Source organism: Ornithorhynchus anatinus, chromosome 3 (assembly GCF_004115215.2).
Source record: "Ornithorhynchus anatinus isolate Pmale09 chromosome 3, mOrnAna1.pri.v4, whole genome shotgun sequence".
NCBI classification, from domain to species: Eukaryota; Metazoa; Chordata; class Mammalia; order Monotremata; family Ornithorhynchidae; genus Ornithorhynchus; species Ornithorhynchus anatinus.
In genome coordinates, this window is record NC_041730.1 from 13,263,841 (window position 1) to 13,286,769 (window position 22,929).

The 22,929-nt window shown below is 45.6% G+C and overlaps 1 protein-coding gene and 1 non-coding gene across 5 annotated transcripts in view; both read right to left on the minus strand.

The window, feature by feature from the left end:
- The window catches only part of DENND5A (DENN domain containing 5A), a 111,193-nt gene that overhangs the window by 61,814 nt on the left and 26,450 nt on the right, over positions 1 to 22,929 (minus strand). For 2 of the 4 annotated variants that reach the window (XM_029060535.1, XM_029060532.1), the window contains exons 2-4: positions 14,550 to 14,621; positions 13,671 to 13,780; positions 8,146 to 8,806 (exon numbers count right to left, since the gene is read on the minus strand). In XM_029060535.1, coding sequence (XP_028916368.1) covers positions 8,146 to 8,806; positions 13,671 to 13,780; positions 14,550 to 14,621 — 843 coding nt within the window. The remainder of the gene's footprint in view (positions 1 to 8,145; positions 8,807 to 13,670; positions 13,781 to 14,549; positions 14,622 to 22,929) is intronic. The other 2 variants (XM_029060536.1, XM_029060534.1) reach the window with 1 other exon arrangement.
- LOC114810757 lies at positions 20,418 to 20,555 on the minus strand. Its single transcript, XR_003758452.1, has one exon. It is a non-coding gene; the product is annotated as a small nucleolar RNA SNORA7 (small nucleolar RNA).

Sequence of the window (22,929 nt, forward strand, 5' to 3'; positions counted from 1 at the left end):
CTCTGTCCAAACTGATTATATCTACCCCAACACTTAGTACATATAGTAAGCGTTTCACAAATGCCATTATCATTATTATCATTAATAATAATCGTAAAAGTCACTAGTACAGCCAGATACTGCACTCACTAATGACAGCCCACTTAGAAAGAGGGGGAAGAGGATGAAACTGAATGAGTGATACGCCACAAATGGTGAAACTGTTTGGGATATTTAAAGGCAAAGTGTGCAAACATGTTTTTTAATGTGATAGCCGTACCATCTGAGCAGGATCCTTGCCAGGCCAATTTTACAAGGGTTTTCATGGAAAATGATTACACAAAACTAAGCAGTATTTGGGCCAAAATACACTGCATTTCCCTAAGACCTAATTTGGTGAATAAGGTAAATCAAAAGCAGCATAACCTACTGGAAAGAGCACAGGCCTAGGACTCAGAGGACCTGAGTTCTAATCTTGGCTCCACCACTTCAATCGATCAGTTGATTGCATTTATTGAGCACTTACTGAATGCTGATACTGTACTAAGCACTTGGCAGAATATAACAAAGTTGGTAGACATTCCCTGCACACAATAAGCTTACAGTCTTATCTTCTGTGCCACCTCGAGCAAGTCACTTTCACTTCTCTATGCCTCAGTTCCCTCACTTGTAAAATGTGGATTTAGACCATGAGCCCCATGTGGGACAGGGACTGTGACCCACCTGATTAGCTTGTATCTACCACAGTGTTTAGTACAGTGCCTGACACATAGTAAGCACTTCACAAATACCATAAAAAAGAGTAATGGACTACCTTCTGTAAACTGGGCTGCTCTCAAGGCACTCAAAAGCTGAATTTCATTTGGCGAAGTGGGTGAACATCTGAGCTAAAGTCCCAGGATGAACAGATCTCACTACTGAATTCAGACAATTGAGAAACTTTGGGAGAATTCTCTCTCTGTCATATCAATCCAGCCTTTCTGGATTGGAGAAGCAGCGTGGCCTAGTGGATAGAGCACAGGCCTGGGAGTCAGAAGGACCTGGGTTCTAATCCTCACTCTGCCACTTAGCTGTGTGACCTTAGGCAAGTCACTTCACTTCTCTGGGCCTCAGCTACCTCATCTGTAAAATGGGGATTAAGACTGTGAGCCCCATGTGGGACATGGGCTGTGCCCAAGCTGATTAGCCTGTATCTCCCCCAGCTCTTAGAACAGTGCTTGACACATAAGTGCTTAACAAATACCATTACTATTATTTCTTCTTCCAGCTGACTAAAAGGGGCATAATGGGAAAGGAAAATAATTGCAGAGGCAATACTAAGAACAATGCTCAAATCTTGTATTTCATCATCGTCAGCCAACAATTTCTGCCTCTTTGTCGGGCATGTGAGAGTGACAATGGATAGATTTGCTTTTGCATGGGAGGGAAACTGAGGCATGATACTGTTAAAAGATTCAATCAGGATAAGTCAGTAGGGGGTCATAGCTAAGCCTAGATCTCCAAAGTTGTTTGTGCTAAGTGTTCAATGGTCTTAACGTCGGGTTGTGAAAAGTTTAAAAAGTGCATGTTGGTTGGGGAGTCTGTAGAAAGGAAAGGGCAGAAAATTCCTCCTCACAAATGATCTAAAGCAAGGGATGCCTTAAATTGGGGTCTAATTCATTTCTCATCTGTCCGCATGGTTCTCTCTCTACTGAAAGGAGATGTTTTAGTTGGGGTTTATTTTGGTTTCAGTGGAACTACCACATGAGAAAACAATATCCACAGAGCCATTATGATGGGCTCTGAAAATCTGAGGCTCTCTACTCCAACTATTTACTTCACTGTCCCCTCAGGAAAGGGGCTGAGAAGGCGAGAGACCACTGCTGGCACTCAAAAATAACAAAGGCCTCTTTGCTGACCTAAACCCCTTTCCTTCTTCTCCCCAGGACCAAACAACAGGCGCCGAACCTCTTGAGAGAGCCAAGACAGAGGGCCACCCTAGGGAGAAAATGAGCTACACTATGCCTGGACAAAGTCCATTGTCAGCTTCCTTAAGGATGCTTGAGTCCTAAATGAATTCCATAATTCCTCTAGACTGTAAGCTCACTGTGGGCAGGGAATGTGTCTGTTATATTGCTATATTGCTTAAGTGCTTGGTACAGTGCTCTGCACACAGTAAGCACTCAATAAATACAAGTGACTGACTTTATCGCTCCGCTATTTCACAAAGCGCTCACAGTGTGCTGAGCAATGGAAAAGATACAAGATAATCAGATCAGTCACAGTTCTGTTTTGAATCTTCCTTTCTTGTGGCTAACTATGCAAATTCTAGTCCCCTCTACCTCACTTTATTTCATACCATATGTCTTTCCTCTCGACTCTAAAGAAATGCAAATTAATACCTTTCCAAGAGAGCTCCAATTTGTTGTTTTTTAAGGTCCCAGTTAATGATCACAAGCTTCTTCGTTAAAAGGCCTTTTACTTTTTTTTTCTAGGATTCAAGTTCTGTGATTACCAGCTCTTAACTCACATGTCTTTTTTCTAAAGCTTTTCTACTGCTTTCAGATGCTAATAGTCACTTAGTCATCTTAGGAATCTTTTTATTTTTTAATCCAAGATGAAGATGAATCAGAGTTAAAAAAATGGGGAAGGAATGAATGGGGGAGGAAAAAAATCTTTCAGCCCAGATTTTCAGCCAAATGCATTGTCATACTCCACCCCCAGTGCTGGTTCATGAACACATATTTGACTGAAAAATTTCCCCGATCTTTGTTAACATGGAGGCTGACTAAAATTCAGAGAAATGTAAATGCCCACTTCTGATTTTAAGAACTGTAAAGGAAAAGGCACCACCAAAACCATAAATAACAAAAACAAGCCCCACAGAGAGCCTATATACAAGACTCTCAAATGCAGTTCTTCCAGACATGCAATCGTGTGACTGGCAGAGCTGCCATTCTTTGATAACGGTGCAAGTTGGCTGAATTCCTTCATAGATAACAGTAGGTGACCTGTCCTTACTGTGGTATTTTTTTCTTATGTTATTTGTTAGGTGTTACTGGATGCCAGGCATTGAACTAAGCGCTGGGATAGACAATCAGGTTGGATAGAGTCCATATCAACACGGGGCTCACAGTCTTAAACCCCATTTTACAGATAACTGAGGTACTGAGAAATGACTTGCCTGAAGTCACAAAGCAGACAAGTGGCAGAGCCACAGTTAGAATTCAGGTCAGGTCATCTGACTCACAGGCCTGTACTCTATCCTGTAGGCCACACTGCTTTCCACTTCTCTACTTGGGGGTCTAGGATAATAATAATAATTATTATAACAATGGAATTTGTTAAGCACTTACTATGTGCTAGGCACTATTCTAAGTGCTGGAGTAGATACAAGCAAATCGGATTGGACACAGTCCCTGTCCCATGTGGGGCTCACAGCCTCAATCCGCATTTTACAGATGAAGTGCCTGAGGCTCAGAGAAGTGAATTGACTTGCCCAAAGTCACACAGCAGACAAGTGGCGGAGCTGGGATTAAAACCCATGACCTTCGATTCACAATCCCATGCTCCTTCTCACTAGAACATGCTGCCTCTCATCTTGTCCGAAAATATGGTCCCAGTTAAAAGGGCCTTCTGCTTCATAAAAGCAATAAACCCTTTCAACCGCCTGAGAGATCCCTGTCTCATTCTGTTCCTGAGGAACCTCACAGCTCCAGAGGCCAGAATCCAGCCCACCTCTTTTCCTGTCAATTCCAGCTCGCGTCTACCTTGGACTGCAGTGATAGAGTGAGGAATTTTCTAGTCACGTTCTTGAGATTGTGTTCTTGATGATGTCATGGTGAGAGGAAAAGGGAAAAGACAAAACTCAGACGGTTTAGGACTCTGCACTGGTAATTTGCAGACATTTGGCTCTTTGTAGGGGTTTTGGATTAGTTTTTTTAAAAAAACAAAACTGGCAACCCAGTATGAAAGCCAATCTAAAAAGGATGCTTTAGATTACAGAGAAGTCTGTCGGTCCTGCATTATCCCTTCCAATGGCAAGCCATTATGACACTCTAGCATTCCCCAGGAGTCTAAATAATAATTAAGGTACTTATTAAGCTCTTATTTGTACCAAGCACTGTTCTAAGCACTGGGTACATACAAATTAATTCATTCATTCAATAGTATTTGAGCACTTACTATGTGCAGAGCACTGTACTAAGCACTTGGAATGTACAATTCGGCAACAGAGACGATCCCTACCCAATAATGGGCTCACAGCCTTAACGGGGGAGAGAGACAGCAAAGCAAAACAGAACAGAACAAAACAAGACAACTTCATCAGGATAAATAGAATCAAGGAGATAGACACCTCCTTAACAAAATAAATAGGGTGATAAATAATACATACCAAGGAGCACAGTGCTGAGGAGAGGGGAAGAGGGAAGAGCAGAGGGTGGGGGGGGGAAGGGGAGGAGGAACAGAGGGAAAAGGGGACTCAGTCTGGGAAGGCCTCCTGGAGGAGGTGAGCTCTCAGTGGGGCTTTGAAGAGGGGAAGAGAGTTGGTTTGGCAGAGTTGAGGAGGGAGGGCATTCCAGGACAGTGACAGGATGTGGGCAAAAGTTCCACAACGGGACAGGCACGAATGGGGGAGCGTGAGAAGGTAAGCGGCAGAGGAGCGGAGTGTATGGAGTGGGCAGGAGAAAGAGAAAAGGGAGATGAGGCAGGAGGGGGTAAGGGGATGGAGAGCCTTGAAGCCAAGGGTGGGGAGTTTTTGTTTCATGCGAAGGTTGATAGGCAACCACTGGAGGGTTTTGAGGAGGGGAGTGACATGCCCAGAGCATTTCTGTAGGAAGATGATCCGGGCAGCGGAATGAAGAATAGACTGGAGTGGGGAGAAACAGGAGGAAGGGAGATCCAAGAGGAGGCTGACACAATAATCCAGTCGGGATATTATAAGAGCTTGTACCAGCACGATAGCAGTTTGGATGGAGAGGAAAGGGCGGACCTTGGGGATGTTGTGAAGGTGAGACCAGCAGGTGATGGTGACGGATTGGATGTGGGGGGTGAATGAGAAAGCTGAGTCAAGGACAACACCAAGACTGCGGGCCCATGAGACAGGAAGGATGGTAGTGCCGTCTACAGTGACAGGGAAGTCAGGGAGAGGACAGGGTTTGGGAGGAAAGATGAGGAGATCAGTTTTAGAGAAATTAATCAGGTCAGATATGGTTCCTGTCCCACATAGGCCTCACACTCTTATCCCCATTTTATAGATGAGGTACCTGAGGCACAGAGAAGTGAAGTGACTTGCCTAAGGTCACACAGCAGACATGTGGCAGAGCTGGGATTAGAAGGCACAAAGATATCCATCCACTAAAGGGATAAGATATCCAACCAACCATCCACGCTGAGAAGCAGCATGGCTTAGTGGAAAGAAAACAGGCTTGGGAGTCAGAGGTCATGGGTTCTAATCCAGACTCCACTTGTCAGCTGTGTGACTTTGGGCAAGTCACTTAACGTCTCTGTGCCTCAGATACCTCATCTGTAAAATGGGGATTAAGACTGTAAACCCCACGAGAGCCAACCTGATTACCTTGTATCTCTCTCAGTGCTTAAAACAATGCTTGGCACAGAGTAAGTGCTTAACAAATACCACTGTCATTATTATTATTATCCACTGCACTCGATTTGTCCACTGGTGTGTTCCAAGAATTACCCTCCCCCCATTCAGAGCTTATTGCAGGCACATCTCCTCCAAGATGCCTTCCCAAACTAAGCCCCACTTTTCCTCATCTCCCACTCCCTTCGGCATCACCCTGACTTGCTCCCTTTGCTCTTCCCCCCGATACCCGCCCCACAGCAACTATGTATATATCTGTAACTTTATTTCTATTGATGTTTGTCTCCCTGCCTGTAGACTGTGAGCTCGTTGTGGGCAGGGAATGTCACTGTTCATTGTTGTACTGTACTTTCCCAAGCACTTAGCATAGTGCTCTGCACAGAGTAAGTACTTAATAAATGTGATTGAATATGGATGAAAAGAAGGTGAAAACAATAAACATGAAGCAGCCAAAGGTCATTTGCCACCAGTACATTCCAACTAACTGCAGAGACTCCAAATCCTGGCAACTGTGTGGGCTTGCCCACAGCTCCCATAATTTTGTAATGAGCAATTACTTTTGACAAATGGAAGCAGAGCAAAGCCCGATGGGATTATCACTCCTTCTGGCAGAGGCTGAGGGAGGAAAATCAGCATTTTTCCCAATTTACTTGTGTTGCTAAAGACAGAAAACCTGATTTACCGTACCTTTCATTCTGCAACCACTCGCAAATCTTGGCTAAGCAACACCACCAGGGCAACCTCAGAGCTCCTTGAACTCATCTTTGACAAAGGACTACTGCCAGTTATACTTCAATAATATAATGACAATATCCTATGTGAATAAAGATGAGGATTCTTCACATAACTGGGCCAATTTCCCAAGGAAAGGCAAGATGTATGTCTGATGGATTCCCCAGCACCCATCTTCCTTCCCTAAGGACTCGCTTCACAAAGAGACTCTACAAATGTACTCATTGTACCCCGATCTCATCTATCTTGCTGCCGACCTCTCGCCCACATCCTGCCTCTGGCCTGGAACACCTTCCCTCTTCATATCTGATCACTCTCCCCACCTTCAAAGTCTTATGAGAAGCACGTCTCCTCCAAGAGGCCTTCCCTGTCTAAACCCTCATTTCCTATTCTCCCACTCCCTTCTGCATCACCCTTTCACTTGGAATGCACCCTTTATTCCTCCCTCCCTGTCACACAGCACTCATGTCCACAACTGTTATTTACTTATTTCTCTTAATGTCCATCTCCCCGTCTTGACAACAAGCTTGTTGTGGTCAGGAAACGTGGCTCAGTGGAAAGAGCACGGGCTTTGGAGTCAGGGCTCATGAGTTCGAATCCCAGCTCTGCCACTTGTCGGCTGTGTGACTGTGGGCAAGTCACTTAACTTCTCTGTGCCTCAGTTCCCTCATCTGTAAAATGGGGATTAAGACTGTGAGCCCCACGTGGGACAACCTGATTCCCGTGTCTACCCCAGTGCTTAGAACAGTGCTCGGCACATAGTAAGCGCTTAACAAATACCAACATTATTATTATCTCCCAACTCTGTTACACTGCTCTCTCCCAAGCACTCAGTACAGTGCTCTGCACAGAGGAAGAGCTCAATAAATCGACTAGAGAATCAGACAGAGCAGAACCAATTGCAGTGGGAGATGCAGCAATTTTAGAGATTTTCACCCACGTTGGGCTGATTCCTTTCACTCCCCAGTGTGAAACTCCTTTGTGTGGTTAGAGTCCATGTCACAGTCAATTGGCATACATGTTAAAAGGCCCAAAATGAGAAACATCACATGTCGTTTTATGGACACGTTGCAGCGGGTGGGCTATCGGGATAGGATATGAAGATGGCACAAAACACTACCTCTAGTCATTGACTGAATGATTGACCACCACAGAGCTGGGGTCTTCTCTCCACCCTTCCTCCCAACAGAGACCCTCCCTGGCATCGTTTCCAAGGAATGCAGTCTGCAGCCTCTGTCCAACAGGTCAGCGGACACCTACATATTTTGGTTTTTTTTAATGGTATTTATTAAGCACTCACTATGCGTCAGGAACTATATTAAGCACTGGGGTAGATACAAGCTAATTGGGTTGGACACAGTCCCTGTCCCACTCAGGTCTCACAGTCTTCAACACCATTTTACAGATGAGAGAAGTGAGGCACAGAGAAGCTAAGCAACTCACCCAAGGTCACAGAGTTTTTCAAGTGACAGGCCTGATGGACTTAATGTTAATGTTGGTATTTGTTAAGTGCTTACTATGTGCCGAGCACTGTTCTAAGCGCTGGGGTAGACATAGGGGAATCAGGTTGTCCCACGTGGGGCTCACAGTCTTAATCCCCATTTTACAGATGAGGGAACTGAGGCACAGAGAAGTTAAGTGACTTGCCCACAGTCACACAGCCAACAAGTGGCAGAGCTGGGATTCGAACTCATGAGCCCTGACTCCAAAGCCCATGCTCTTTCCACTGAGCCACGCTGCTTCTCCTGCTTCTCTAGGACTTCTAGGGTAGAATCCATTTGGACCGGGGTTACGGGGGGGAAGAGACAGGGCGGCCCCGAGGCAGCAGAGGAAGCAACCGGCTGACTTACGCTGTGAGTACAGCAGGATCTGAAACTCCAAGAGGGCGCAGGTAAAGAGCTGGAGTACGTTCTCCACGCCGAGCAGCTCAAAAACCTCCCTCACGGGGAAGTCGAAGAGGGGCAACTCGCCGGTGCTCGGCCTCTGGCAGACGATGGGTCCATAGACCCCCGAGAATTTCAGGGACCGCCCGGGAGGAGGGAGGGGCACCTCGTAGAGGATGTTGTAGATGTAGCTCTCGAGGGGGAGGGGTGGAGGCTGGGGCGAGGTGACTGCCTGGTGGAGCTGCTCCAATACCCGCCTGCAGGCCTTCATGAAGGACATGGGGGCGATGAGGCAGATGCACTTGGATACGTAGAGCGTGTCCCGGCTGATGTCGTACGAGTTGAAGCGCTGCAGTTTGGTCCCGGGGGTGGCGTCGCAGTCCTCGGAGTCCCCCCTGCCCTCCCCACCATCGGATGGGGCCACGTGGAACACGTCGTACTCGGCATTGTGCATGTGGTAGAGCGTCTGCATGGCGCTGCAGATCTGCTTGCTGGTCACCTCCTCGTAAAACGTCAGGGAGAAGCCGAACGTCCGCGAGCCGTCTTCCCGGGTGATGATAAAAGAGTGGAACTGGGGGTCCCTGGGGTCCGCCTGGGTCTTGAATGCCAGCCCCTTGGGCATGCACAGCTGCAAAATAATAATAATAATTATGGTACTTGTTAAGCACTTAAAATCAGAAATGGGAAGTGACGAAATTCCACAATCAGCTGATGGTTGGCTGCTTCTTTCCTGATGCTGGACGGAGGCAACGAGCTTTTCGAACGGCTGCAGGGACGAGAGCAGTAAACAGGCTACCGTTCGTTAAAAGCTTCACTAGACTCCCTCCACATCTTCTCCAGGGTGGCCCGTCCAGCGTCAGTGCTTACCTGCCAACTGTGGACTCAACTATAACTATTCCGCATTCTGTGGGCAACTGATGTGCCTAATTCTGGATTTGGTCTAGCCCTTGCACATCTGTAGATTCCTGATAGATGATAAATGTAATATAATGCTGCTAGATGTCTGCTCCCCCCTTTGGACTTGTTGTGGGCAGGGAAAGTGTCTACCAATTCTGTTGTATTAGACTCTCCCAAGTCCTTAGTACAGTGCTCTGCACACAGTAAGAGCTCATTACCACTGATGGTACCATTCAAGTTCAGCCACCCATTTCTCACCAGTCCAACCTAATTTATTTGAGGCCCTCCCACGACATGTTGGGTTTTTCCCAACTACTCTGCCCAATTCTCCCTCTGTGAAGAAGCCACACCTTGTCAGGCTATGCGGACAAAGGTGTCAAATACAAGAACAAAACTGTGATTTATATGGGTCTACACTACTCCGCCCTTAGGATTGCACTCTTAAAGCCTCTTCTCAATACAGGAGATTTGAGAATACAAAGTAAAATTGATTTTGTGGTGAGGAAACGAGGAGGGAGGTAAGGTAGGCTTGCCAATCGATTTTTGCAGGCCCTAGACATCTCCATGGCACCGAGCCCCTCGGGAATGAGACCACTGGCCAATTTTCAGCTGCTTGAAGGCCTCGATTGCAAACTTCCCCAGGACAGCCAGAGTCACGTTATAGACAAAACAGGAGTGCTTGGAGCCAACTCTTCTTCCTTTTTGGGGAATCCACACAGATCAGCGCTGCACATTGGTATTTGTTAAGCGCTTACTATGTGCAGAGCACTGTTCTAAGCACTGGGGTAGACACAGGGGAATCAGGTTGTCCCATGTGGGGCTCACAGTCTTAATCCCCATTTTACAGATGAGGGAACTGAGGCACAGAGAAGTTAAGTGACTTGCCCACAGTCACACAGCTGACAGGTGGCAGATCCGGCATTCGAACCCATGATCTCTGACTCCAAAGCCCGGGCTCTTTCCTCTGAGCCACGCTGCTTCCCTACATTGGTTTCCCTACATTAGAGCATTAGAGCATTGGTTTCCTATCCACTACAGTGCTCTGCCTTTTTCACCCACACCAACTTTCCTTGTTTTTTTATTGTGGCAAACTCTGATAAATTCCTGGGGAAAAAAATAAAAGATTAAAACCTACAATGAAGGGCCCCCCCGCCAAGTAAAAGACAAAACTGAAATAGCATGTGGAGAAAACCCCAAATGAATGAAACAGAAGCCATGCTTGAAAAATTTCCAACCACCAATCCATCATCAGCATTTATTAAGTGCTTACTCTGTGCAGAGCACTGTACTCAATGTTTAATGTTTCAGAGAGCCTGATTAGTAGGTCCCCAAGAACCAAAATTTAAAATTTATAAGGATCCCTGGTGGTCTCAGGAAAACATCATGAGTCCCGGGTGGGAGAGGGCTCGTGCCTGACTGGATTATCTTCTATCTGCTCTAGCATCTAAAACAGTGCTCCACTCCTTATAAGCGTTTAACAAATACCGTAATTAATATTATTATTATTGTTGTTTCCTACCATTCTAGAACCATTACGGTTTCAATAAACCATCATGGCAGTTGAGGAGCATGAGAGGTTAGATGGCGCAGTGGATAGAGCTCGGGCCTGGGAGTCAGAGGATCATGGATTCTAGTCCCAGATCTGCCACTTGTCTGCTGTGTGCCTTTGGGCAAGTCACTTCCCTTTCCTGGGCCTCAGTCACCTCATCAGTAAAATGGGGATTGAAACTGTGAGCCCCACATGGGGCAGGGGCTGTGTCTAACTTAATTTGCTTGTATCCACTCCAGCGCTTAGTACAGTGCCTGGCACCTAGTAAATGCTTAACAAATGCCATAATCATTATTATTATTATCCTTGAAGTGCATTACGGACAAGGAATGTGTCTACTGATTCTGTAGACAATACCATTAAAAAAATCTAAAACAAACAAAAATCCACAAGGGTGTACAAAAAAGGTGTTCCGAGAGGTGGAACTCTCCCAAGTGCTCTGCACATAGTAAGCACTCAATAAGTATCAGTGATTGACTGAAAAGCTCTGTGGCAAAAAAGGAAGAAACAAGACACTCAACACCCCTTTGTCAGAGGTTGAGGGCACATTTGATTCTTTTGTGAAGAAGAAAATATCATGTGATGGCACCAACACACTCAAAGAAGATAAGAGAGCCAGGCCAATTAAGAAACAGGAGAAGCCAGAAAGCCTCTTAAATAAAACAAAATCGAAAATTTTGCATAGAGCAATGAAGTGCCACAGAATGAGGAGGAAGATTTGCTGTCTGCTCTTGAGTAACAGAAGTTGAATACACGAGGCCAGATGCATACTGAACGCTCAGTTTTGAAGGCAAGCCTGCCCCCCGACCCTCCGCCATTAGCCGGACCTCACTGGAGGAATTATGAAGCTTGGGTGGTGCAGCTGCAAAACCTGCAAAACTGTCTCATCCCTCCCTCTTCTAGCCTATTGCTCACATCCTCCCTGCTGCCTGGAACTCCCACCCCTTTGTATCTGACAGATCCCAGCTCCTGTCTCCCAGCAAAGCCTTTCTGAGATCACATCTCTCCAGCTGGCCTTACCCAAGTCATCTCTCTTCTCCCCATTCTGTATTGCCAATTTCCTTGGTATTTCCACTGCATTTAAATATTTAAATTCCCACTGTACCCAAAGCACAAAGTAGATGACTTATCACTCCCCCTAATTGATTTACTTAGTGCCTGTCTCCCGCTTAGTACAGTGCCTGCCACATAGTAAGCACTTAACATTTACCAAATTATTAATGCCCTTGAGGGGGGACTGTGACTGCTAACTCTTATGTACCCTCGCAAACACTTAATACAATGCTCTGCACAGAGTGGATGCTCAAATAAATACTGATGATGATGATGATGATGATGAATAAACAGCCACAATGACCAAAGTCTCTGGGTGCCCTGAACTTGGACATTTACCTTATCGTGAGATCTAAATTCCATTTCCTTCCTGCCATTCAAGTTATAATGCCTGCATAAAATTACAGTGGAGATGGTAAATAATCTTAGATCAAACACTAGTATGTTTTATCAGTCGATGGTATTTATTGAGCGCGTACTATGTGCAGGACACTGTACCAAGTGCTTGGGAGAGTACAATATAACAAAGTTGGTAGATACGTTCCCTGCCCACATTGAGCTTAAGGTCTAGAGGATCAACACTGGAGAAAGCAGAGAGGGAAGCCAGTCTTTGCTCCTTTATTAGGGAGCGCACTGAATTTTATGATAGAGCCATGGTGACTTCACCATCTTTATTCATTCATTCAACTGCATTTATTGAGCGCTTACTATGTGCAAAGCACACTGTTCAAAAGCTAAATATTTCAGTTGACATCTTCTAAAGCTGTTTAGCTGCCCAGTAGCATTTATCAATACAGTTAAGCGCTTAAATACCATAATTATTATCTCCATTCATTCAATCATATTTATTGAGCACTTACTGTGTGCAGGGCACTGTACTAAGTGCTTGGGAAAGTACAACACAATAAACAGTGACATTCCCTGCCCACAACGAGCTTAAGGTCTGGGGGGGCAGACAGACATCAATACAAATAAATAAAATTACAGACATGTACATAAGTGCTGTGGGGCTGGGAGCGGGGATGAACAACGGGAACAAGTCAAGGCAACACAGAAAGGAGAGGGAGATGAGGAAAAGTGGGGCTTAGTCTGGGAAAGCCTCTTGGAGATGTGCCTTCAATAAGGCTTTGAAGTGGGGGGTAGGGGAGAGTAATTATCTGCCGAATTTGAGGAGGAAGGGCATTCCAGGCCAGAGGCGAGACCTGGGAGGGTAAGGTGGTAAGATAGGAAAGATGGAGGTGAGAAGGTTAGCACAAGATAGGCAAGATGGAGGCACAGTGAGAAGGTTAGCACTAGAAAAGCGAAGTGTGGCGACTGGGTTGTAGAAGGAGGGAAGAGAGATGAGGTAGGAGGGCAAGGTGATAGAGAGCTTTAAAGCCAATGGTGAGGAGTTTTTGTTTGATACAGAGGTGGATGGGCAACCACTGGATCTCTAGACTGTAAGTTCATTGTGGGCAGATAATGTCACTGTTTACTGCTGTGTTATACTTTACCAAGCACTTACGACAGTGTTCTGCACACAGTGAGTGCTCAATAAGTACGTTTGAATGAATGAATGGTGTGGTGCTGCAACTTTTTAAAGTTCAAGTTTTAACAAAAAGGATTGGCCAAAACATCAAAAGCAACATCTTAGACTACCGTTATCTTCCCCTGGACTTTAGCCACTAGGAATGACTCTTTTTTTAAGAAAAAAGAAAAGGTATCCGTTAAAACACTTACTTATCCAGACACTGTACTAAGCACTAGGGTAGCTAAAAGCCAATAGGGTTGGACCCAGTCCATATCCCACAAAGGGGGCACAGTCTTCATCCCCATTTTATAAACAGGATAACTGAGGCGCAGAGAAGAAGTGACTTGCTCAAGGTCACCCAGTTGCCAAGTGGTGGATCAGGATTAGAACCCAGGTCCTCTAACTACCAGGCCCATACTCTCTCCGCTAGATCATGCTGCTTCTTTCGGGATCAGGCATGTCCATCAGCTGCGAGTTACTGACCATTCCCACTGCATCCTGGTCAAAGGGATTCCACTCCACGTTGTCAGGATAACGGGCGAGAACCTTGGACTTGAACGTTCGCCTCAGAGGTGTCTGCTCAAAATTTTCCCCTGGAAGAGAAAGAATGCAACAAAGCCTCATTAATAGCTTCATGTGGCCCACCCGCTGATCAGGGGCTTGAGCCCAACAGGACAACAGCACGCAGTCATGAAGCCAAGAGGGTAAATAGAGGCAACAATCCATCCATGGTAGTCAGGAAATGCAGCAAAGTTATTAGGCAATTAAAGCAGTGGAGAAGTTTTAGCATTGATTATGTCGGACATCGTTATCCGTCTGTGCTCTTCATTAAATTCAATCATTAGCAACAAACCGATGCTTAGTATCTGGGGGAGTAGAGGAAATTAGAGGGATGAGGTTTGCCTAGGGTTTTCATCAATTACAAGCACCTTGAGCCAAGATCAAGTTGCTTAGTATTCCTCTGATGCCATTGCAAATGCATAAATTACTTTAAATTCAGAATGCAATCTGCATTTTTATGATCTTCAAAAAGCACAAAGAGATAAAAAAAAAGGAGAGGACAAAAGATAAAGAAGCAAAACCAAAGAGAGATCTTGTTGATTCAGAAATATCTGAAATATCTCAAGATTCCTCTTCCCTCCCCACCCTCCACCCCAAGGCGGGAACCTTGAAAGAGGAAAAAAGAGGAAAAAGAGAGGAAATAAAATCAGAGAACCCACCACCTAGAGAAAGGCAGATCTGAAAGACTCCAATTCAAAGAGGAGCTGAAATTTTAGAAGGTCAAAAGGCACAGAATGCCACTAGACAGAGACATAAGAGCCACCAGAACGCTTTGCGTGTCCTTGGTTGGGTTTGTTTTACCTTCTGCGGCACTGGAAATGAAAGGGCTGGCACCACCTCTGGCTTTAGAAGCCTGTATGTACTGGCATAAAGCTATATGATAAATGAAACAACACAAAATTACAACAGAATAAAATGGGCTTGAGGAGTTAGACAGACATCTGATCCAAACACGAACAATAAAAATAATAAATCATAATTTGTGGTATTTGTTAAGATCTTACTACATGCCAAGAACTGCATTAAGCGCTGAGGCGGATAAAGACTGAACACAATTGCTGTCCCACTTGGGGCTCCTAGTTTAAGCAGGAGGGAGAGTCGATAATGAATCCCCATTTTAAAGATGAGGAAACTGAAGCCCCCAGAAGTTAACCTACCAGCCCACAGTCACAGAGCAGACAAGGGGCAGGGCTGGGATTAGAAAACAGGTCCCCTGACATCCAGGCTTGTCCTCTTTCCACTAGGATACATGGCTTCACACCCAAATCTCATCCAGAACTAGAAAGAGGTACAACCTGCACGCCGCTCTTCAGTTGGATGCTACATCTGGTCGCAAAGGGTGGTAGATTTTGCTAGCTTTACGTAGGTTTCATTAAGCAAATTCAAACCTATAAATAATCTTATTCGGACGAGATTTCTGCTGTTGCTGATGGTACGTATTCCTTTCGGGCGCCCAAGGAAGACAGGTGCAACCTTTATAACCATGACTTCTTGAAAGACCACAGGTTAAATAAACTCTCACACTTCAAACGTGACCAAGGATCTTTCCCATCACATTATACACAACACGTGGTGAGAAAATTAAGCCGTTACTCTGGCAGTAGCTAAAAGCTTGGGGCATAAATACACCAGTTACCTGAGGGAGAGGCTTGGGAAACATAACCGACAGCATGGGGTCAGAGAACTTTTGCTCAGGAAGTTTCAGACTATAGAGGAAGATTTTTTTTAACGTATTTGTTACACACTGTGTGCCAGGCAATGTATTAAGCACTAGGGTAGATACAAGGTTGGACACAGCCCATGTCCCACATGGGGCTCTCATTCTTAATTCCCATTTTACAGATGAAAGAAGTGAAGTGACTTGCCCAAAGTCCCACAGCAAGCCATTGACAGATCCAGGATCAGAACCCAGGTCTGCAGACTCCCAGACCCACACTCTTTCCACTAGGCCTTATGTCTTCTGGTCTCCTGGAGATGTGATTTCAGAAGGGCTTTAAAGATGGTGAGAGCAGGAGTCTGCCGAATGTGAAGGGGGAGGGTGTTCCAGGCAGAAGAGAGGATAGGCGCAAGAAGTCAGCGGCTAGAGAGACGTGAATGAGGCACAGTGAGTAGGTTGGCTTTAGAGGAGCCAAGAGTATGAGCTGGGGTGTACTGGAGGAAGAGAGTGTATATGTAGGAAGGAGAAAGAGAGGACAAGTGAGGACTTTATATCATTTGGTCAGGATTTTCTGCTTGATGTGGAGAGGAATGGGCAACCGTTGAAGGTTTTTGAGGAGTTGGGAGACAGATGCAAAACAATACTTAGGGAAAAAAGATCTCAGCAGCAGAGTGAAGTGTGGATTAGGGAGGGAAGACAAGAGAGGCAGGAAGGTCAGTAAGGAGGCCGATGCAGTACTCCTGCTAGGATAAGTGCCTAATCTCTCACCCCCGGTTCCCCCAAAACACACGTGCGCGCGCGCGCACACACACACACACACACAAACACTTTGCCCTAAGATTCTCTCAGCCCTAGGAAGGAAGCACCACTGTGCTACTATGCGACAAGTTTGATCTCTCTGTGGATTCATAAAAAAAAAAAAACCTTCAGATGTAGTTCACTTCAAGCATCAGGATAGGGCCGATACATACGAAGAGGAATAAAAATAAAATTTACATCCAGCACTTTTTAAATTGGCTCCTAAACTTAATTAAAAAAAGGTCAAACATTATTAATAATAATAGTAATAACAATGATTGTGTTATTTGTTAAGTGCTTACTACGTGCCAGGCACTGCATTAAGTGCTGGGGTAGGCACAAGCAAATCGGGTTGGACACAGTCGCTCTCCCCAATTTACAGATGAGGTGACTAAGGCCCAGAGAAGTGAAGTGACTTGGCCAAGGTCATACAGCAGACAAGTGATGAAACCAGAATTAGAACCCATGACCTTCTGACTTTCAGGCCCGTGCTCCATTCACTAAACCATGAAGCAGTGGGGCCTAGTGGAAAGAGCACAGGCCTGGGAGGCATAGGACCTGGGTTCTAATCCCAGCTCTGCCACCTGGCTGCAGTGTTACCTTGAGCAAGTCAGTTCGCTTCTCTGTGCCTCAGTTTCCTCATCTGTAAAATGGGATTGACTACCTCTTCCCCCTCCTCCTTAGACTGTGAACCCCATAAGGGATGGGGACCGTAACCCACCTGATTAACCTGTATCTACCCTGGAGCTTAGAACAGTGCTTGACACATAATAAGCACTTCAAAATACAATAATAAAATAATAATACAGTGATCTCCAGGTGAATCCGAGGGCAAGGCACAAGCACTAGAACTGTAAGGACCTTCAGGGGTCAACCCCCCCCATTACCCTGCCTCCAGGTGGCATAAAACACAGCCAAGGTAGGGACTCCCCCAATTCTTAATGCTCTCTGGGAAAGAGAGTCCATACTATTCCTAACCTATGCTGCCTGTTTCATTCATTCATTTATTCATTCAATCATATTTATTAAGTGCTTACTGTGTGCACAGCACTGTACTAAGCACTTGGGAAAGTACAATACAGCAGTGAAGAGAAGTAATCTCTGCCCACAACAAGCTCATAGTCTAGAAAGGGGAGACAGACATCAATACAAATAAATTTAATGACACATATACATAAGTGCTGTGGGGCTCAGAGGGGGTGGGAGAGCAAAGAGAGCAAGTCAGGGCAACAAAAATGGGAGTGGAAGATGAGGAAAAGTGAGGTTTAGTCTGGGAAGGCCTCTTGGAGGAGATGTGTCTTCAATAAGGCATGTATTTCGATATCTAATAACCCTTTCAGGCATGAATTACTATCTTATGTCAATATATAGTGACATGGGTCTGGGAGTCAGAAAGAACTGGGTTCTATTCCCGTCTCTGCCACTTGTCTGCTGGGTGACCTTAGGCAAGTCACTTAGTTTCTCTGTGCCTCACTTCTCTCATCTATAAAACGGGGATTATGACCGTTAACCCCATGTGGGACAGAGACTGTGTCCAATGCCAGTGCTTAGTACAGTACCTGGTACATAGTAAGCACTTAATACCATTAAAAAATAATAATAATTTACACCAATTTTCTCTCCTACACGCAATGAAGATGGGGGACAGCTGGCCCAGACTCCTTAGAACATACCAAAATGAAGACCACTATTCATTCATCCTTAGGGTCTCTTTTCCTTCCCCCACTATAGCCCCTTCTCTGACAAGTCCCTGCAGCCAACTGACAGCCTTCTGAAACTTTCCCATTTCCACACATTCCACTTCCTAAAATAAACCATGTCACCATCCCTGAAGTTGATTGGCAAAATGAGGGTGCAGCTGGCAGCAGCTGCAGCAACCACAGCCCCCAAATTAATTAAAAATAAAATCAATCCCACAGGCCACGTGGAGCCAGTGGGAGCTGGCAGAAACACCTGCAGAGGGAAGGACATGGAAGTCAATCAGTCAATGGTATTTATTGAGCACTTACTATGAGCAGAGAACTGTACTAAGCACCTGGGAGAGTACAATACAACAGTGTTAGTTTCCCTGCCTGTAATGAGCTCGGGTATCTGACCTCGTGCCCTCAGCCTCTAAGGCTGGCTCTGTGAGGGATAGACTTCTAAAATCAATTCTGGGAATGGGCAACCAGTTATATCCTCTGTTGCACACCTGAACAGCAAAGTTGTCCCTGCCCTGCGATCACTGTGCACAGAAGTAATTATGACAAAGCATCGGGGGGCCTTGCTCAGCAAACCTTTTTCCCTCATCCTCAGCTTGAAGATGATTACAAAAATCTGCTTCTTGCCTCAACCCCCCTCCTCCCATTGTTCTCTTACCACCCAAGGCTACTCAGAGAAGTCTGAGGGGTGTCCAAACCACTTGGATCTGACAGGATGGCATCCATCCTAGGGCTGGAAGCCATTCCCATGAGCCATCTTCTTGGTTTCCAAAACCAAAACAGAAAAGCGGAGGAGTCACTGCATTGTGTAATTAACCAGCTTGCCTCTATCGGCTGCCTCTCTCCATTATTATTACGGTATTTGTGAAGCGCTTACTAACACCAAGCTTGGAATTTATTTATATTCACGTCTGCCTACCCCTCTAGACTGTAAACTCACTGTGGGCAGGGAATGTGTCTCCCAACTCTGCAATAACAATAATAACTGTGGCATTTGTTAAGCACTTATTAAGCACTTAACTTAGCACTGGGATGGATACAAGCTAATCAGGTTGAACACAGTCCATGTCCTATGTGGCTCACAGTCTTAATCTCCATTTTACAGATGAGGTAACTGAGGCCCAAAGAAAAAATAACTTGGAGAAGGTCACACTACAGGCAAGTAGCAGCGTCAGAATTAGAATCCAGTACCTTCTGACTTCCAAGCCTGTGCCCTTTCCACTGGACCAGACTGAGCGCTCAATAAATATGATTGATTGGGGTAGCTAAGGGATAATCAGGTCAGATACAACCCCTGACCCACATGGGGCTCCCAGGCTAAGTAGGAAGGAGAATATTACAAACTAGAGCTGGTTGGGGTCCCAGAAGATTAATCATGCAGAGTCCTTGAGCAGGGCAGCAGAAGCTCTGCCCAATGCGTCACCCAAAGTTGTAGCCAGGCTGACCCGCTCCTCAAGGCTAATCCTCCGTGCGGACCCAGGCATTCTCCTGGCACTCTGTGGCTTTGCTGCCTGATCAGAGAAGAAAGGCAGGCATCTTCCGAAGGCTTCTGTGCTCCCTCCACAGAAGCAGCCAGCCACGAACTGTCCGGCAGGTTTTTCCTTTTTATTATGGCTTTTGTTAGGCACTTACTATGTGTACTAGGTGCTGTACTAGGCGCTGAGATAGATACAAGTTAATCGGGTTGGACACAGTCCATGTCCCACGTGGGGGTCGCAGTCTTAATCTCCATTTTACCGAGAAGAAGCATGGTCTACTAGTTAGGGCACTAGTCTGGGAGTTAGAAGGACACGGGTTCTAATCCTGACTCTACCACATCTGTGGTGTGATCCTGGGTAAGTCACTTCACTTCTCTTTGCCTCAGTTACCTCATCTATAAAATGGGGATTAAGGTTTTGAAGCTCCATGTGGACATGGACTGTGTCCAGCTGGATTAGCTTGTACCTTCTCCAGTGCTTGGTACATGCCTGACACATAATAAGCACAACAAATACCATTTTTTTAAAAAAATGAGGTATCTGAGGCACAAAGCCTTGCCCAATAGATCTAATCAACCCCACCCCCACACCCTCAGCTGCCCAGTTATTAATCAATCAGTGGTATTCACTGAGCACTTACTGTGTGCAGAACACTGCAATAAATGCTTGGGAGAGTACAATACAACAGAATTGGACTTCCCCTTCCTAATTCTCTGCCTGTTACCTGGAGCTGGTCCTCAGCAATAACAATAATGCTGGTGGTATTAGTTACAGGCTTACTCTGAGTCAAGCTCTGTGCTAAGCACTGGGGTCTTGTCTCATGCTTTCAAGTCCTTTCTGACCCACAGCGACTCCATGGACCCATCTCTCCCAGAATACCCCACTCTCCATCTGCAGTTATTCTGGTAATATATCCACAGAGTTTTCTTGATAAATATTAAGGATGTTGTTTATCATCACCTCCTTGGGCACAATAAACTTGAGTCTCTACCCTCAACTCTCCCGTGCCACTGCTGCCCAGCACACAGAAGTTTGGACTTGTAGCAGTTTGCCTTCCACTCGCTAGCCACTGCCGGAGCTAGGAATGGAATGGATATGCCTCTGCTTGACTCTCCCTCCCATAGCTGAGACTGGTAGAGTACTGGAAACGCTCCAGGTGCCATCCTGAGAGGGGAAACACTGGAGTACATAGAGGATAATCAGATCAGACCTGGTTCCTGTCCCATAAGGGGCACACGGTCTGAAGAGGTGGGGGAAGAGGTACGTAGCCGGAAGCAAAAAGGACCCCCCAGTTCTATGGTGCGACCTCCTAAAAAAAAAAATGAACGGGTCACCCAGCACAGATCATTAAATTCATTCATTCAATTGTATTTATTGAGTGCTTATTGTGGGCAGAGTACTGTATTAAGCACTTTGGAAAGTATAATTCAACAATAAATACTGGGATTCCCTGCCCACAATGAGATTCGTTAGTCTGAGGGGGCATAACATGGGCCATTTTTGAACCAGTGTGGCCTAGTGGAAAGAGTACGGGCTTAACAATCAGAGGGCCTGGGTTCTAATTCCAGATGCACCACTGGTCTGCTGGGTGACCTTGGGTGAGTCACTTAGACAAGTTCCCTCACCTGTGAAATGAAGATTAAGATGAGCCCTACCAAAGACAGGGACTTTGCCCAACCTATCTTGTATCAACCCCAGCACTTGGTACAGTGCTTGCCACAGAGTAGGCACTTAACAAATACCACAAAAAAGGGCCTTTCTGAGGATGGAGAATAGAGGGGCAGAGAGATGAGAGAGTGCATTCCTCTGTTATCCTCACAATGATCACTTCCCCCAGTGCCCGTGCTGCCATCTCTTTTCAAAGCTCTGTCAGGTGGGCACCGTGGTTACAAATCCACTCCCGAGGCAGGCTCCCTGCCAGGTGAGCCCCGGCAGCCAATTTTTCTATTTTTGGCAACCACTGAAGACCGAGTCTTTGTTCTGTCCTGCTCCCGATCGTTCCATGGCCCGTTACCGTTTCCTGTCATCCCGGAAAAATCCTTTCCCTTTTGTTAGAATCACCGGTACAACACACCTATATTAATCTTTGATTAGCTTGAGGAAGCTGGGGATGGAAAGGATGGGGGCCATAGGTTTGGGTTTTTTTAAGGAAAAGAAGAACAGAGTGGCTGTTTATTTTTAGAAAGCTTCAGCTGTCTCGTCACTGTCACCAGTGCGGGGGGAGAGGGGGAGTTTTAAAAAAAAACAACAAAAAACAAAAAAGCCACTTGCTGCAACACTGAATGAATTTTGCCAGCCTGGGGAATTCACCACACAACCAACAGCCAGATATTCATGACTCTGTGATTATCTGTTACCTTGGCCCGTGTTCACGAGATGGGAATAATGCAATGTTCTGTTCACAGCAAGCGTTCAACAAATATCACTCACGGACTGATTGAGTCTTGACTCTCCACTTTCTCAAAACAGTAGTCAGCTCACCCAAAAGATTCCCTTGATAGCAGCATGTCTTACTGGATAGAGCACGGACTTGGGAGTTAGAAGGACCTGGATTCTAATCCTGACTCCGCCACATGTCTGCCGTGTGACCTTGGGCAATTCACTTCTCTGGGACTCAGTTACCTCATCTGTAAAATGGGGATTAAGAGTATGAACCCCACGTGGCACAGGGACTGTGTCCAACCTGATTAACTTGTATCTACCCCAGTGCTTAGAACATTGCTTGGCACATAGTAAGCGCTTAATAATTATTATTATTTATTAGCAATCTCTGAAGGATGAAACATAAAGAAGGAATTAGAAACTGCCAAAAGAAGAGAATGGGAAGGGAAGTAGCATGGTCTAGTGGAAAGGGCGTTTGCCTGGGAGTCAAAGGACCTGGGTTCTAGTCCCAGCTCTGTCACTTGTCAGTTGTATGACCTTGTGTAAGTCACTTAACTTACCTGTGGTTAGTTACCTCAGCTGTAAAATGGGGATTAAATGCTTTTTCCTCCAGTTTGTACTGTATAAACCCCATTTGGGACAGGGACTGGGTCCAACCTGATAAATACGTATCTACCACAGCAGTGCTTAGAACAGTGCTTGACACATAATAAGCACTTAACAAATACCATTAAAAAAGGGGAAGTGGGGAGGAAAGAAAGGATGACACAGGAAGGGAAAAACAGCAAGAAAAGTAGAGGGAGAGGGAATCTACATTATGGGCAGGAAACATGTCTGCTAATTCTGCTACACTGTACTCTCCCCAGTGCTTAGTACAGTGCTCTGCACATAATACACATTCAATAAATACCATTGATGAATTGACTGGTTACTGCTTCATCCCCTTGGTGCCAAGGAGAGGGAATGGCAGCCTCCTGGGCCATTCTGCTTCCTCCATCCTCTTGCTGCCTTTGGTGCAGGTGGTGACATTCATAAAAACAATTAATTTAACTCTGGTAGGCTCAGGTACCAATCCCATTGACTCCAATTAAGTCAGGTACTATTTTCACCACCTGCAATTTAGCAACTTGATCACTAATTGTTAAAATTAAAGATGGTGAGCACCT